This window comes from Aricia agestis, chromosome 6, assembly GCF_905147365.1.
Source record: "Aricia agestis chromosome 6, ilAriAges1.1, whole genome shotgun sequence".
Taxonomy (NCBI): domain Eukaryota; kingdom Metazoa; phylum Arthropoda; class Insecta; order Lepidoptera; family Lycaenidae; genus Aricia; species Aricia agestis.
The window spans coordinates 8,786,969-8,803,547 of record NC_056411.1 but is presented as its reverse complement, the minus strand read 5'-3'; the positions used below and the strand labels follow the sequence as shown (position 1 = coordinate 8,803,547).

General features: G+C 39.2%; 2 protein-coding genes and 1 long non-coding RNA gene across 8 annotated transcripts in view; 1 reads left to right on the top strand and 2 right to left on the bottom strand.

Moving 5' to 3' along the window:
• The window catches only part of LOC121728367, a 15,515-nt gene extending 15,261 nt beyond the window's left edge, over nucleotides 1-254 (bottom strand). Inside the window, exons 1-2 of the long non-coding RNA XR_006035789.1 lie at nucleotides 245-254; nucleotides 158-162 (exon numbers count right to left, since the gene is read on the bottom strand). This is a non-coding gene — a long non-coding RNA (uncharacterized LOC121728367). The remainder of the gene's footprint in view (nucleotides 1-157; nucleotides 163-244) is intronic.
• LOC121728365 (WSCD family member AAEL009094) overlaps nucleotides 1-16,579 on the top strand; it is an 18,101-nt gene extending 1,522 nt beyond the window's left edge. The window contains exons 3-6 of one of the 2 annotated variants that reach the window (XR_006035788.1): nucleotides 56-143; nucleotides 350-519; nucleotides 2,183-2,592; nucleotides 16,568-16,579. Coding sequence is in view for 1 of the 2 variants with exons in the window: in XM_042116530.1 (XP_041972464.1) it covers nucleotides 56-143; nucleotides 350-519; nucleotides 2,183-2,359 (435 nt within the window). In the remaining variant the exon portion in view is untranslated. Of the gene's footprint in view, nucleotides 1-55; nucleotides 144-349; nucleotides 520-2,182; nucleotides 2,763-16,567 lie in introns of those variants that run through there. The other variant, XM_042116530.1, reaches the window with a different exon arrangement.
• Nucleotides 6,019-16,579, bottom strand: part of LOC121728363 (myotubularin-related protein 4) — a 58,955-nt gene continuing 48,394 nt past the window's right edge. For 4 of the 5 annotated variants that reach the window (XM_042116526.1, XM_042116528.1, XM_042116523.1 and 1 more), the window contains 11 exons: nucleotides 15,964-16,143; nucleotides 14,976-15,114; nucleotides 14,555-14,657; nucleotides 12,174-12,270; nucleotides 11,416-11,676; nucleotides 10,735-11,020; nucleotides 10,340-10,492; nucleotides 9,319-9,461; nucleotides 8,681-8,797; nucleotides 7,706-7,896; nucleotides 6,019-7,349 (listed from right to left, as the gene is read on the bottom strand). In XM_042116526.1, the coding sequence (XP_041972460.1) occupies nucleotides 7,253-7,349; nucleotides 7,706-7,896; nucleotides 8,681-8,797; nucleotides 9,319-9,461; nucleotides 10,340-10,492; nucleotides 10,735-11,020; nucleotides 11,416-11,676; nucleotides 12,174-12,270; nucleotides 14,555-14,657; nucleotides 14,976-15,114; nucleotides 15,964-16,143 (1,767 nt within the window). In that variant the 3' untranslated portion in view covers nucleotides 6,019-7,252. The remainder of the gene's footprint in view (nucleotides 7,350-7,705; nucleotides 7,897-8,680; nucleotides 8,798-9,318; nucleotides 9,462-10,339; nucleotides 10,493-10,734; nucleotides 11,021-11,415; nucleotides 11,677-12,173; nucleotides 12,271-14,554; nucleotides 14,658-14,975; nucleotides 15,115-15,963; nucleotides 16,144-16,579) is intronic. The other variant, XM_042116525.1, reaches the window with a different exon arrangement.

Sequence of the window (16,579 nt, the reverse complement as noted above, 5' to 3'; positions counted from 1 at the left end):
GACTAAAACATGTTTACTTTTTTGAGTTGGTGTCATAATTTTAATATAATTTCAGGCAGATTTTAACAGACTTCACAAAGGTCACATAGGCACAGCATCAAAATCTGCCTTCAGGAAGAGGACAGAAGGTCATAGTAGATCAGGTGAATAAAATTACTATTACTATTAAAATGCTTCTAGTTAAAAAACATACCGATGAATTTTATCACTACCGATCTAATGCCACAAATTTTCAGTGACACACTTCACACACAGATATGCAGTTATCATTTATCAGACTGACAAGTGATTAAAAAAGCAAAGATCCTTGTTGTTATCAAAAGAATTAATATCAAATTGTATTTTTCAGACTGGGAAACATATGTCTTCAACCAGCTGAGAATATGGGAGCATTTACACTGGAGCTGGCTCCACAACTTCTCTGGGCCAGTGCATATAGTTTTTTATGAAACTTTGGTGGATGACACACAGTGCACTTTAGGTGGAATACTGAATTTCCTGAACCAAACTGTATCAGAAGTAAGTAACTATATACTGATTAACTGGCTCGCCTCCCTGCGGCTATTTATATGGGCCGAGGCGAGTCCCAGACTGTTCCAGAAAGTCCTTTTTAGAACATAGCCAACTCGCGTAAACATGATTTTATTTACAAGAATAAAATTATATATTGTAATACAGTGTAAACTCCATGTAACGTCACTCGATTTAGCAACAAGCTCTCTGAGGGCGAAACCAAACGTAATTTGTTTATTTGTTTATTTATTTATTTATTTCATCATCACACACTTAAATTACTATCATTACAGGGTTTACATAAAATTGTATTACAAATTTAGTTAAAAATTAAAATAATGAGTTCATCAGTATTCACAATTAAAACGATAAAATTAATAACAATAAATTATAAAACCATAACCAGAGTTGTGAGTTGTGAGTCGCAGAATTTCGGTTCAACAAAATTCTGCTGCATTCAGTTTTATACAAAAGTCCTGTTTGATTCACACGGGCGTAATTTTGTGAGTCATGATTTGTATGAAAAGATATTTACGCGGCAGAAATTCTGCGACTCACAACTCACAAATTACGCTCGTTTGGCTTCACCCTTAAGCGTCCAAATCATTTGACTTTGGTTGGTTTAGCTTGTCTACCATACAATGATACACTCTGTATAGCATCAGTCCCACTCTCAATAACGACAAAATCACAACGATTGAGTAATAAAAAGTACCTTTTGAGTTATAATATCAGTAAAAACTGAGCAGCTGTGTACGTTTTTTGTCGCTTTTCTTTCTAAGAAACTTTCTAAGAAATTCGTTCTTTTGTTTACAAATTGGGAGCTTGCATGTGTAGACTGTTTTTTAATGAACATAAAAAGTATCTAAACGTTATCATATTCTCAGTTGCTCATAAGCTTTTAAACAGTAAATAGCGAAAAAAAAATCACTGACGGAAATTCTTTGACTTTACTTCTCTCCATTTATCGACAACTCCCTATTACGTCATAAAAAGCACGGACCCTTCAGTGACGTTATATAGAGTTTACACTGTAATTATGATCAACTGCTACTAGTTTGGGTGTCAGTCATGTTTCTTTCTTGTTGTTTCTCTACATGAGAAAGAATTTTTTGCCCCTATACTTAGCGGTCGCGCGACGTCGAATAGACTCCCTTCAATAAATTTTCGCTGATATTGTTTTGGTCACGGCACCGGTCGAAAAGACGCCGCGCGCCTTTCGTATTATTTTATATGTAGTTTTAATATAATTGAGGCAAATTATGTGATATATTTATAAAACTAAGTCTTCGATAACCGATAACATCGAGTGTTATAATTGCTAGATGAAGAAAAAATCAGAACTAGGATTAGAAAATTCCGACCACATTTACAGCCCCTATTCACACAAGATAAGCTACCTTGAGTCACCGGTTCTTATAACTTAGTTTTTACTAAAAAATAATTTAATTTTCTGGATGAATTGATTACTCTTAAAAAGAGTAATAATTATATTTTTGAAGCGATTGGTTTCTCCAATTTACCTACGACGTCTTTTAGGTTACGTGCGACCACTGCCGTTACAAAAGAGCGCGCCCGCTTGAAGGTTAAAAGTTTAATTTTGCTAAAGAAGATCAAAATTATATTAAAAACTCATTCAATAATGTTTTAACAATTTTACTTTTAACAGGAACATATGGAGTGTACAGTTGTCAATAAAGAAGGTATCTACAGGCGACAGAAGAAGCTTCACAACTTTGAACCTTTCACACAAGAAATGTACGCAGCCATAGATGTTGTCAAAAAGAGAGTTCAATTTATGGTGCAAGACTATAGAAAAAGAAACAATTGTACAAGCTCACATTAACATTTTCCAAGAAAAACAAAAAGAAGTTACTTATAACAGCTGATGATGATGAATTATAGCTAAGAACAATGTATGTACTACATTCAATTTGATTGACCGATTTGGGAGTTACTATAACAGAGTCAGACAGACACGTAAATATATAATACTCCATTATTTGCATCAGGGTTAAAGACTTATAGAGTATAGACAATACAATAGCAGTGAAATTTTATACCAGTCATCTTGAAGGAGTGAGATTCATATTTGAATGTTAAAATGGTTACTGGTAGGTCCAAATGTTAGTACTTTTCTTGTCAGTAAAATTTGTTTAAAGCGTCATTTTATAAATGATCTGCTTCTGTCCACGTTATACCATCGAGAATATTGATTCCTAGGCAATTGATAGATCAACGTCATTTGGTCGGATCATGTCAATTTAATGTTAAGTTAATACTTAATTGTAACTAAATTGTGATCTGTTGGCTGGGTTTGACATATCGCGACCAAACTACGTAGGTCACCCAACTACCTAGGAATCAACTTCTCTGATAGTACCTTCCTTAGCATAACGATTAGGTATAATTATTATTATAGTCTTCTCAAAATCCTTTAGCTGAATTTTCCATCTTTAGTGAAAATATTTAGATTTTTGTTGTTAACTTAGTAACTGAGCTTTAAGATTTTGACGTAATGTTTCGATGTTCGACTATTGCTCAAAAATACATTTTACACCAGAGGCGTGGTTATAGCTACAGTTATGGTTATAGTTAAGGCTAACTTAACTTTAACCTTAGTCCTTAACTCTGACCACAGATTTTGACAGAACTATGTCTGTTGCATTTATTTTGTTTTATTAAAGCTACAGTTTTTTTTTTAATGAAATAAGGGGGGCAAACGAGCAAACGGGTCACCTGATGGAAAGTAACTTCCATCGCCCATGGACACTCGCAGCATCAGAAGAGCTGCATGTGCGTTGCCGGCCTTTTAAGAGGGAATAGGGTAATAGGGGAGGGTAGGGAAGGGAAGGGAGTAGGGGAGGGTAGGAAAGGGAATAGGGTAGGGGATTGGGCCTCCGGTAAACTCACTCACTCGGCGAAACACAGCGCAAGCGCTGTTTCACGCCGGTTTTCTGTGAGAACGTGGTATTTATCCGGTCGAGCCGGCCCATTCGTACCGAAGCATGGCGCTCCCACGTATAAGTTATTGGGATTGAGAGTATAAAAAACCGGCCAAGTGCGAGTTGGACTCGCCCATGAAGGGTTCCGCAGCAGCAATAAGGTTCATTTCTATGAAATTAAAAAGTTTTTGGTTTATTTTAATATTTCAATTGATTTAATGAAACTTAAATTAAGGTTTACCATTTATGACGTATAAAAAAAATTACTGGCTAGATCTCATTCAAACCAATTTTCTTTGGTAGTTTTTATAGTAATGTACATCATATATTTTTTTTAGAATTGTCATGTCATACTTTTAGAAGTTAGAGGCCCCGGGACACACATTTTACCACTTTGGAAGAGTCTCTCTCGCAAACTATTCAGGTTAGAAAAAAAATATATAAGAAACCTCAATATGATTTTTAAAGACCTATCCATAGATACCCCACATGCATAGGTTAGATGAAAAAAAATTTTTTTTTGTTTCAGTTATACCATGTAAAATTTTTAATTATTTTTTAATTTTTGTATCAAAATCTTAATGCGGTTCACAGACTACATCTACTTACCAAGTTTCAATAGTATAGCTCTTATAGTTTCGGAGAAAAGTGGCTGTGACATACGGACGGACAGACAGACAGACATGACGAATCTATAAGGGTTCCGTTTTTTGCCATTTGGCTACGGAACCCTAAAAATGGAATTATCCGTAAAAATAGGCAGGAAAAAATATTTGTTATAACAACACTTTGAGCTATAGTAAATTTTCACGAAAAGATAATTATATAAGTAAGTATGAGCGGTTATGATTATCGTTAAATAGGATGTCCTTAATAAGTTGGTGCAACCCACTCTAAAAGGCCTAAGCGACATCCATGAAGTGTGTAGTTATTGTACTGATTGTGGTGACTAGTCATAATTTAAATGGTACCTAAAATTAATATGTTAAACTGTTATGTCTGATCATCAACGAAACTGCACCTTGTTATATAACACAGTCTGTTTATTATATTAGTACAATTAAAAATGATGTCTATTGTTTCTGACTTTAGATTTATCTTCATATTATTTACTGATTTAATAAAGTTTTGTTATTAATATACTTCGTATTTCTTATAATTTTATATATTATCTTGGAACCTTACATCATTCATGTTGACGACTGTTTTTAGAAGTTTAGATGTGTTGCGAAAGGTGTGTGTGTTTGTACTTTGTGGAAAGATTCAGTAGCATCGTCGCCGCGCTGAGCGATGCAATGTCATGGAAAGCTGACGTCAATGAAGTGATTCTATTGGTTCTCAAAAACACATTCCTCGCAACACTTCTCTGGTGGAAACGCAGCCTTAGGGTTGATTCAGACCGCAACGCGACGCGTAGATGCATTTCTAAATTAGTATGGATTTGACAGATTCGCAAGACGACCCTTAGGGTCAATTTAGACCGCAACGCGGAGTGGCGAGGCGAGGCGCGGCGCGGCATAAATTTTGTATGGATTTGCCAGATTAATTCAATTGAGTGAGACGTCTTGCGAATCTGTCAAATCCATATAAAATCTGACAATCGAAAAATCAGCTACGCCTCTAGTCCACCGACGCTGCGAACTGCGAAACAAACCGATTTACTGTCTCATCCGCCACACGACAGTGCGTTATATTGCAATTTGCATCTCGCTCTATTGCGGTTCCTCATTGATTTCGCAGAGTTTTCGCACTTCGCAGCGTCGGTGGACTAGAGGCGTAAGTTAACAAAATAAAGGATAAAGGAATTAGTGTTATATATTTGGGTAAGCTCGTTTGAAAGAAACATGTAAAGTGTGAACACACACACACCAGCACATAACCAGGAAGAAAATAATGAAACAAGAAATCCATAAAACTAAATACGCTTTATTTCACATTGTGTCAATATTCAATGGTCACAAAATGTTCTCACATTAACGGAATTTAAATTAATACATACTTTCGATATAAAATATATGTAATCAATAACAATCCCTCTTCGATTCATTTTCCACGACAGTGAATGGCGTGAGAATATTTGTACATAGGTCTTAAATAGTGACTTGTCTTTTGTAAACTAGTATGTATGTATATAAATAACTTAGTACGCCGCAGCGCCGCCACTGGAACTAATGTTCTGTGTGGGCACAGCGGTCGTACCGGGACGTGTTGCCTCGACAGCAACGGAGGGATGTACAGATGTTACACTACCGCGCGAGCTATGACATGAACGCTCCTCGACATTCAGAAATTTGATTAAGAATTTAGAGCTGTGCAAGTCTCGTAAAGATTGGAAAGTAATTTCGGTGTTATGTCAGTGAAAATCGCCCACAATAGTCGCTATCAACAATAATTTCATAAAATCAACGAACTGTCACCGCAGCGGTGCGCAGTCACAAGTTAACATGACATTAAACTCTCATATATGATACAAAATATTTACGGATATCACAAATAAAACTGTTATAAACTAAAAATGATATCTCCTGCTGCAGGCCGCTCGCTTGACATCACCGTTGTTTCACGCGTTAATTAAACGCCAGCTTTATAAACATGATCACTTAGCATAAGATTTTTGTAGAAATCGTCTGCGTGTGTCGACCGGCCTGCGTCAATTTAAATAATTACACAATGAAACAATGAAAATTAATTAAGACCAGAAACCAAATAGTAAATTACATTAACATATTTATAAAACAGAACTCTATAATACACTTCATTACGAAAACAAATATTTATACAAATTAACATTATTGACACTAATGTCGCAATAAATACAACGGCTTCGTCCCGCGAGGGGCAACGCGGACCGCGGCTGCCGCCATCACAGTTTGGGTGGCCGCTTTTAAATCTAATAATTCAGTCTATAGCGGCGCCGGGCGGGGCAGCCGGGTTCGCGTTGTCGTATAATATTCTACAAATTCGTACAAAAAAAAAAACAAATCAGCCTTCAAGTGATACATATTTTCTTTTCCATTTTCCTAACGCACACAACCTTCCCCCCCTCTCACCCCCAAAACGTCTAACGGCACACTCGTGCGGTCGTCCGTTTTCACGCGTGTTTCAGCTATGGCGCAGTAGATCAAACTCAAACCGTGCACTCCTTATATCGTTATTCTAATAATCAAGGCGGCTGACTAGTTCAATAGGAGGTATCGACGCTGATATTTCATGAAATTAGCTGTGTATTAAACGCGCTAACGTACTTCCAGGCTCAAAATTAAAACGATAACCGGCAATATTATTCACTTAGACTAAGGACGCTGCTTCTAGAGCGTTTTGATTGACATGCCTTAGATATCTATTTTAATAGAGAGCAAAGAAACGGCAAGAGAAACGTCCAGGTTAGCACAATTTGGATACATGTTGTTAATATCGATACCGACAAAAGTTATAAGCGTGATCAAGCTAAGGTACTTGAGTACATGATTCTCCGGTTATTGTAGCTCGTAGTTAGGTCCACTACATAAATACATCGGTAAGGTTATTAGGAGTATTTCTGTTCGGAGAAAAACAAATCTTTTTAAGAAATTAATAAATCTCTGCAAACTACCAATGGACACCGATATAAAACCAACAAGTTAAGGCATCATTATTGCATTGTATTACTATAACCGATCGTATTATATTCACGTAGAAGATATCTGTGTATCAGCAGGGCCGGCTATGCGGCGTGGACGTAGGGGGCGGCGCTAGGCTTGCGGCGCGAGAGGCGGCGCTAGAGGCGGCGCGGGGGGCGGGGCGCGCGGGGCGGGTCACCGCGGGCCGCGGCAGCGTCGGCAAACGCGCACCGCGCCCACTTCGCCCCAGGACATCTCTGAGCACGAGCCGCAAAAGATTCCGCCGCACCGTCTGCGAAACAACGAAAATACTTTTAGTAACAATAATCATACTCGATATACTTAAATATATTTTTACTAGCTGTCCCGGCAAACGTTGTTTTGCCATATATATATTTTTGGTATGAAAAATAGACGTTGGCCGATTCTCAGACCTACTCAATATGCTCACAAAATTTCATGAGAATCGGTCAAGCCGTTTCGGAGGAGTATGGCAACGAAAACACGAGAATTTTATATATTAGATTTAAATAAACGATGGGGGATGGGGGTAAAATTATTACACTAATTCATCACGTTACGTGGTCACTTTTGAAATTACACTAATTACGATATTATAGAAGTTGGTTCCATCAAGTATATGTATACCTGCAGTGGTGTCGTCGACGCGCGAGCCAGAACTGGTTGCGGCAGTGCTGGCAGCGCGGCGCGGCGCTGTCGGGCAGCCACACAACACCGCGCGCCTCCTCGCCCACCTCCACCTCGGACGCGCTGCCGCTGCTGCTGCTCGCCGCGCTGCTGCCCCGCCCCCCGCGCCCGCACACGCCGTTCTGACTCACCTATACAAGAATTATTTATTTATTTAGATACTCATTTACTTGAAAACCCCCATATGTACTGCGTTTTAATTCATTTTGATGTTTGTTTAAATAAATTAGACTCACGTGAATGTCTATAACAGAGTAGACAGAATGATAGAGTATACCGACTTAGAACTGATGTTGAAATTTTTAAATTTAACGTATTATGACGAAAATCGTCGCTAGGGTTGTTAACTTGTTACCTACGAATTTAAAACTATGACATATTCGATGGACGTGTTCCTTTTTGGTCGTATCGTTGTTTGTGTTTGGCACATGTGATTAAAATTGTCAGAATCCAATTTTGAAATCTTTATTTTAAATATTTAAAAATAAATTATATCAGCCAGCGCGAGGCACATTCCGTTCATAATCCTAGTGATAGTGAAACCCGACGAATTTGACAGATATTGAAACCTGTCCGTCTCTTTGCAGTCGAACTACTGGTCGTTATATCTATTGTGTCTATAATGCTTTCAAGTTAAAATGTCAATAGTCGCGCAATAAATAATAGCAATTATTTTGTTCGAGATTTATTTTTTTGTTTAACAGAAAATAATTGAAACAAGTTAAACAGTGCGAAAGTTTCTTGTGTATTTATATATAATTGAATTTAAAAAAAAACCAAAAATACAAATTATTAAAAATTTTAGTTTCTGATTAGATTTTAAAATGCATGCAAAACATTTTTTTATTCATCTAAACAAAATCAAAATTAATCAGCTATCATTTCAAAATGTCAGGCTAATCACAATTCATATACCTGCGGCGGTAGCGGGCTAGCGGGGTCGGTGCGGGGCGGCGGCGCGGCGGGCGACGTGGCGCGACGCAGCGCCGCGCGCGCACACCTCAACTGCTCGCTCAGCTCCTCTACCACTCGCTGTGTAAAATTACACAATTTATAATATATTACACAACCCTAGTAAGATACTAAATCAACCTGTGGACGATTGAAGTACGTATAATGTACTATCAGAGATGTTGATTCCTATGCAAATCGGGGACCTAAGTAGTTTGGTTGCGTTATGTCAAACCCAGCCGACAGATCACAATTAACATTGAATTGACATATTCGACCAAATAACGTTGGTCTGTCAATTGCATAGGAATCAACTTCCTCGATGGTACATGTGATAATGCTAGCAGCTAGATGATGCCCGAAACTCCGTTGCGCCAAAATTCGTTTATTGCGCAGGAACCGTACATTTTTCCGGGATAAAAAATATCATGTTTTAATACATTGAAACTAAACAGTATTTTATATAATTGATTTTATAAAATTACAAGTTAGCTAGTATTTGTTAAGAAAGTATCAAAATATAAGCCATTTCAGTTTTCAATCAAGTTAAAAAAAAAAAAACTCAAACTAAACTAAAAATGTTACTTTTCAAAATATAATACCTTCTGATGCAGTATAATTTGGTGCAGTCGCGCCTGTAGCGGGTCTACTGCGGGCGGCAGGCCGTCCGCGCTGTCCGCGCCCGTACGCGCCGCTTCCGCGCACGCCGCGCACGCTCCGCAACACGCGCACGCACTCTCTGAACCTATACACAATGATTATAATATAATTGTTATAGCCATAGTGTATAAAAACTTACATGAGTTGTGGTAAAACAGAGAATACTTAGGAATTTAATATAGACGCTTACTTGCAGTATGTCAATTATTATTTCGATATCCAAAATAATTGACATACTGCAAGTAATAATTTATTTTATGGGTGATTCTACGCTTAGCGCAATTATCAAAATATGATAATTGCGCTTAATTACTATAATATTTGTCCTACATGTTAGAAAAATCTTCCTATATTATGTATTTACATACAGGAAAATTTTGACAAATATTTTCGACCTATAATATACTTATTATAATTTGTAAAACGAAATTTTTTTTGGATAAACTCCACAAGGTCATGATTGTGAACCAAGTGGGCCGTTTAATATTCTTGTGAAGAAATAAAAAATCGGCCAAGTTCGAGTCGGACTCACGCACGAAAGGTTCTGTACCGATACAGAGCAAAAATAGGCTAAAAATTGTGTTTTATGTATGGTTTCCCTTAAATTTTTATTTTATATTGATAATATTATTATTATATATTAAAGTACACATATTATAACAAAAAAAGTGTCAAAAATTCAAGTACGTACCTCTTGCCATGAAAAAGGCCGAAAAAAAAACACGTTTGTTGTATGGGAAATAACCCCCCTTAAATATTAATTTTATTTTATTTTCAGTATTTGTTGTTAAAGCTGCAACAGATATACACAATCTGTGAAAATTTCAGAAGTCTAGCTATAGCGGTGCTTGAGATCTTGAGATACAGCCTGGAGACAGACAGACAACGAAGTCTTAGTAATATGGTCCCGTTTTTACCCTTTGGGTACGGAACCCTAAATAAGGAACACAATATTATCGTTACCTAGCAGCGAGTAAGCGGGCGGGGCTGGCGGCGCGGCGGGCGGGGCGCGGACGGCGCGGCGCGGGGAGGCGGGGCATAACGTCAGCTGCGACGCGCCGCGCGGCTCGCCTTCGCTCTCTGAACTAGCCTCGCTCGACGATCCCGTTGTGCCTGCTAAATGGATTATATTATTTTATTACAATTTTTATAAATAATTAAATATAAATTATAAATAAATATTTTTTTCAAGGTTTTGTATTTGACGTAAATGTGATTACATGTTTGTATACTGTCTAGTGGCAGCCGTCAATTTTCGTGTGATAAAAAGTAGTTTAACTTCTTTCCCGTGGTCTATTGCGCCTATCAAATTCAGCCAAACAGTTTCAAGCCTTTTCCATAGAAACAAATCAACTCACTGTTGATATCGAGTTCTAGGAACTTTGGTGTGATGTCGGTGCCGTTGACGGTGGTTTCGGGTCTTTCGTTGTCGTTGCTGCTGGTGAGGTCCGCAACCACGTTGTGGTTGACGAGATCCTCCTCGGTCGACGTGTGGTTCTCCGGCGACACGTCTTCGCTGGGTTCCGGTTCCGCGCGGGTCTGATTCTCGGGTATCACGAAACCCGACGACGACTGGTTGCTCGATTCCGATATAGACCGCCACGTTATGCTGATGTTGCGTGAGCGTGCCGATTCCCGGGCCGCCTGAAATAATATACGTTCATGAAAACAGTTCGCAGAACGCAGTACACAGTGTTTACTTTATAATTTATGTTAATTTTATTACACGCATTCATGGAAAGCGTTTTTATTACCACACAAACAACGGATTTCATATAAAATAAGTTATCCACTTTAAAGTATCATAAGAACTCCGAGTTCGTCACTAAATCCAAATACGAATCACTCTAAAAACACTCCATATAAAGCTGGGTACTCACTTAACAGTGTAGCATGTAATGTATGTGATACTGTATCAAATGAGTACGTAGGCTCGAGCTCACCTGCTCTAAATACAACCCTCTTGCAGGTTGATACAGTATCTGATATTATGCAACAGAGCTAAGTGAGTACACAGCTGTATCACACCGAGCACGTACCTCCGCCAAACCGCGCACCTCCGTGTACGAACCGCAGACGAACACGGTCTCGTCAACATCGGGTGCGGTCGGGGACTCCCCAAGTATGGGGACGGGCAGGGACTCCCCGAGCATGGGGAGCGCGGGGGACTCCCCGGGGGCCGCGGGCGGGGAGTCCCCGGCGCCGCTCAGCGACACCAGCTCGCGCTCCACGGACGGTGATTGGCTGGACGAGTCCCCGCGCTCCACGAAGTGGGTCGAGGTTAACCCGTCTACTTGATCCTGAACAACGAACACCTTACTATCAACCAATATAAAGTAACAAATAATTATTATAATGAAAATCTCGAGTGGACTAAGGTGAACGCAACGTAAGTAGATATTGTTTATTATATATTATATAAACTATATTGAATAATTTTTTTAATATGCTTTAATAAAATAATAAAAACAATAACAAACAAAGATCTTTTGAAATTTGAATGACAGTGAGTATAGACTTCACAAAACCGTTTCTTACGCCGGTTCTTCTCGCCGGGTTCGTTCCCGAACCGGTGGTAGGCACCAGTAGCATCAACGTTCAGAAAAGATTTGAAAAAATTTACTCTAAATAAAGAATTTTGAGTTTGAGTTTGGGTTGAGTGACACTTAAAGTCATTGGCAACTTACCGAGCAGCCACTTACAAATAGGAGAAGAGAATATGAAGGCGAACATTCATCAAAAGATCCTTGTAGCCCTGTATTACTTATGATACGAGTATTGAACGTGGCGAACTTACCACATGGTTGGTATCTGGCAGGCGGTCGACGCAGCTGTCGGTGAGCGCGCGGCAGTCTCGCTCGGGGCTGCTGCTGCTCATCACCAGCGACAGGCTCCTGGGGATTCCCCGCAATAGTACACACAAGCCCACGGTAACAGGAGTACAACAAAAAATTGTTATTATCTGAAGAATTTTAAAGTTTTATTTTTATCATTTTACGTCTTTTTACACCGCCTGCGACGCCTAAATATTGTAAAATCAAATCCTAAGCGATAGAACGAGACGCGCTTTAGAAGAAGCGAACAGTAAATTTGAAAGTTTCGCTACCGGGGATGGCGGTGTCGTTGTGCAAAAACGTATTTAACAGTATTGCATAAAGGTATTTTTTAATTAATTACAGCAAGTAAATGAAAAAGAAAAGATAGTACTAGATACGATGAAATTTGATTCAGAAGCAGTTTGCAGATCTCCATAATGTGACCGGTTTTATGTCATACTAGCTGTTGCCCGCGACTTCGTCTGCGTGGACTTCAGTTTATAGCCCGCGATGTCAGCAAAATTGGTGTCAAAATCTTTTATAAAAAAAACCCTGGTACCCCTTAAACCAAAACAGCTGTGCAGTTTGCACATAATATTTAAATTTTTAAAATGAAACTTTATATTTTATGCCAAATTTTTAAGCTTATTTAGCCCCCCAATTACACAACTTTACCCATAAACTATTTATCATTGATAGGTTTATGGTTACGTTACTGCATAGATAATGTACTGATTTATTAAATAACGTAAATAGAAATAACAATAATAAAATAAAAAAAATTTGAATGTTAGATATCCTCTTACCACCTCTTATAGAAAGTCTTTCGGGCAAGCGTTAGCGCGATGTAAAAGACGCACGGCGCCATCTATTATGAATTTTTGGAACTAACTTAATTTAAACAAATTTACGTATTTTTTACCCCCTTACAACGCTTTTTTCCAGTAAAAAAAGTAGCCTATGTCCTTTCTCAGGCTTTAGACTATCTGTATACAAAATTTCATTACAATCGGTTCGGTAGTTTTGGCGTGAAAGCGAGACAGACAGACAGACAGACAGAGATACTTTCGCATTTATAATATTAGTATAGATTAATCTTATATCTTTAAACGAGCAATTCTCGGAATCGGCTTCAACGATTTTCATGAAATTTAGTATATAGGGGGTTTCGGGGGCGATAAATCGATCTAGCTAGGAATTATTTTCAGAAAATGTATTTTTATTCGTGTTTTATCGATAATCGATAAACTGAAAAATATGACTCTCCCTGACATCTATTGGCGAATAATAATACTATTTTTATACGTGGGAGAGCCATGCTTCGGCAAGAATGGGCCGGCTCGACCGTAGAAATACCACGTTCTCACAGAAAACCGGCGTGAAACAGCGCTTGCGCTGTGTTTCGCCGAGTGAGTGAGTTTACCGAAGGCCCAATCCCCTACCCTATTCCCTTCCCTGTCCTCCCCTATTCCCTTCCCTTCCCTCTCCTATTACCCTATTCCCTCTTAAAAGGCTGGCAACGCACTTGCAGCTCTTCTGATGCTGCGAGTGTCCATGGGCGACGGATGTTGCTTTCCATCAGGTGACCCGTTTGCTCGTTTGCCCCCTTATTTCATTAAAAAAAAAAAATTGTTAGCAACTAATTGTTTTAACGACCAGCAGATGGCGTTATTAAGTAACACGAAGTTAATGAGTGTTTGCTATACCGAGCAAAGCTCGGTCATCCAGGTTCTGTTATTGTTATTTGATTAACTCAATGCTGGCTGGGTAATGGGTTTGACGTCAGGGCGTGAAACCGGTTCAACATTAACCGGTATCTTAAGGGTTAAACCAATTTTGTCATCGATACTTGGAACCTTACGGCCGTTCCCAATATTCAATCTATCTCTGGTTTGACATACAACCGATCGCAGCTAACATTGAATTGACATAAAATATATGTCTCTAATGTCTAATGTGAGCTATTCCTATCTCTAGTAGGGCAAAACCGGAGATAGACCAAATATTGGGAACGGCCGTAAATAAACCGGTTTAGAGTGAGATCGGCCGCGACTCGCGACTCGATCGAAATTCAGTGTAAATAGTATGGTCGACTATTACGCACGTTCTATGAACATGGGCCGAAAATCATTCCTCGGATCGAAAATTATAAGCGGTTAATAAAAAAATACCCATATTTTAAAAACCGGTTTAGAGGAACGACACCTTTTCCAAAAAGTTCCGTGGGTAAATTCGTCAAACCGGTTCAAAAAAAATACCGGTTTCCAAGCCCTGTTTGACATAACTTTATGAAATTACGAAAATCATCTATAATCATGAATCATTTTCCCTGAAATACCATAAATGTTGTGACGCTACTTACAATACATCAGGAGCAATGTTTGAGTCACTCGACCGCCTTTGCATTGTTTTTCTCTCTCCATCGTTTAGGAAGTTGTCGAACGATCTTCTTCTAGGAAGGGAACCTGAAACAGTAAAGAAGAATATTAAAATTTCTAATAAGTTAACACACACGTATACGTACACTTCTACTTCATAACAAATCAAAGACATTAGAGTATTATGTTTATGAAAGTATTATGTTTATGAAAACTGATTTTCTAGAATACGTGGTTTCATAAGCTACTCAATAGAGGTATGCAAGCTCGTGTCATGCCAACTGGAAAAAAGGACTGTGACGTACTGCAAACGCATCGTCGACCATGCACGTACCGCGTACGCATTATGCACGCACTCTACGTGTGCACACTGAACGTACGCGTGCGGTGTAATGACGCACTCACCGGTGTGCGGTGCGGGGGGCGGTGCCGGCGCGGGGTGCGGGGAGGGCGGGGCAGACGGCGCGTGCGGCGGCTCCAGCTCGCTGCGCATCAGACCCCACCACACCTGCATCGCGCGCACGCTGCAGTCCGGCCATAGCACCTGCGGGAAGAAGTTGGTAGGTAAAGAAGTAAATATTGTAACGGACTTACGACATAATATAGTGCCATCTAGCGTCAAACCAGCGAAATTTATCGGGGGAACACAGACAACATAAATCGCCTACTCGATACTAGATGGCGTTAGGTGTACGATTACATGCGCGTATTTTCTAGAAACATTCCACACTTGTTTACGATCTAGAATGGAACTTTTCAGAACTCGTCTCGGCCCACATAAATAGCCGCCGCAGGTAGACGAGCCATTCATTCAGTTCAGTACGAGCGATCTTGAAGGCGACTTCGGAGTGAAAACAAGTGATCTATAGTGAGTGAACTAGTGAACCTACGACTTGGCTACGACCTAGGACAGTGATAGTGCTTAGTGTTTTGGACCTAGTGCTTTGTGCTAGTGCTACTGAATAAAGTCTTCAAAAGAGTCAGAAGGTCTTTCTCTCCAAATCCTTCGAACCCTAGCACGTAACAATATAATATGTAAAAAATAAGAGTAGGGCTTAAGGCAACGTTGTTGAATATCATATTACGTATAGTTTCTACTTTGGCCTTACATAAAGCAGGGTTCGATATAAGATGAATCCATAATTATTGTAACGTCAACTTATGTCAATGCTAACTTTAATGCATTTTAGGTAAATTACATGTTTTCTGCACCAATATGTATCTAACATCAGGGAAATTGAGCGGGACTTACGTTATTATATTATGATCTAACACGAATGTGTTTATTGGCTGGAGTGGACAAATTTTCCCACCAAATTACGTAGATCCGTTATCAACATACTAATCAATTTGTGAGTTTAGGCACGTTTGCTATAGCTATATAAAATCATACCTGATCGTGTGTATCATTTTGATGCGGGTTGTGGGCGTACAGGTGGTTGCGGTAGGCGGGCGCGCTGAGCAGGTGCCACACGCTGGCGGTGTCGCCGGTGCGGCACTCCGCGCGCTCGCGGCTCGTGTTGCACAGGAACGTGCCGAACATGCACGAGTACACGTGGGTTGCCAGCTTTATCTATAATAAAAAAAAACCCTCTTTATTAAACACAAGGGATAAAACAGTCAAACACACAAGGGTGTAACAAGAGTTTGTAAATAAAATCAGCCAGGTGCGAGTCGGACTCGCGCACGAAGGGTTCCGTACCGATACAGAGCAAAAATAGGCTAAAAATTTTATTTTTGTATGAGAGCACCCCTTGCTTTTTATTTTAATTTAATATTATTATTGAATATAAAAGTACACATATAAGAAACTAGATGTCCCGCGCGGCTTCGCCCGCGTAAATTAGGAATTTTACAGAAACCGTACATTTTCCCATAAAAAATATTTCCCCCGTTTTTACCACATTTTCCTGAGTTTCTTCGGTCGTATTAGTCTTAGCGTGATAATATAATATAGCCTAGAGTCTTACTCGATAAATGATCTATCTAACGCTGAGATAAGTTTTTAA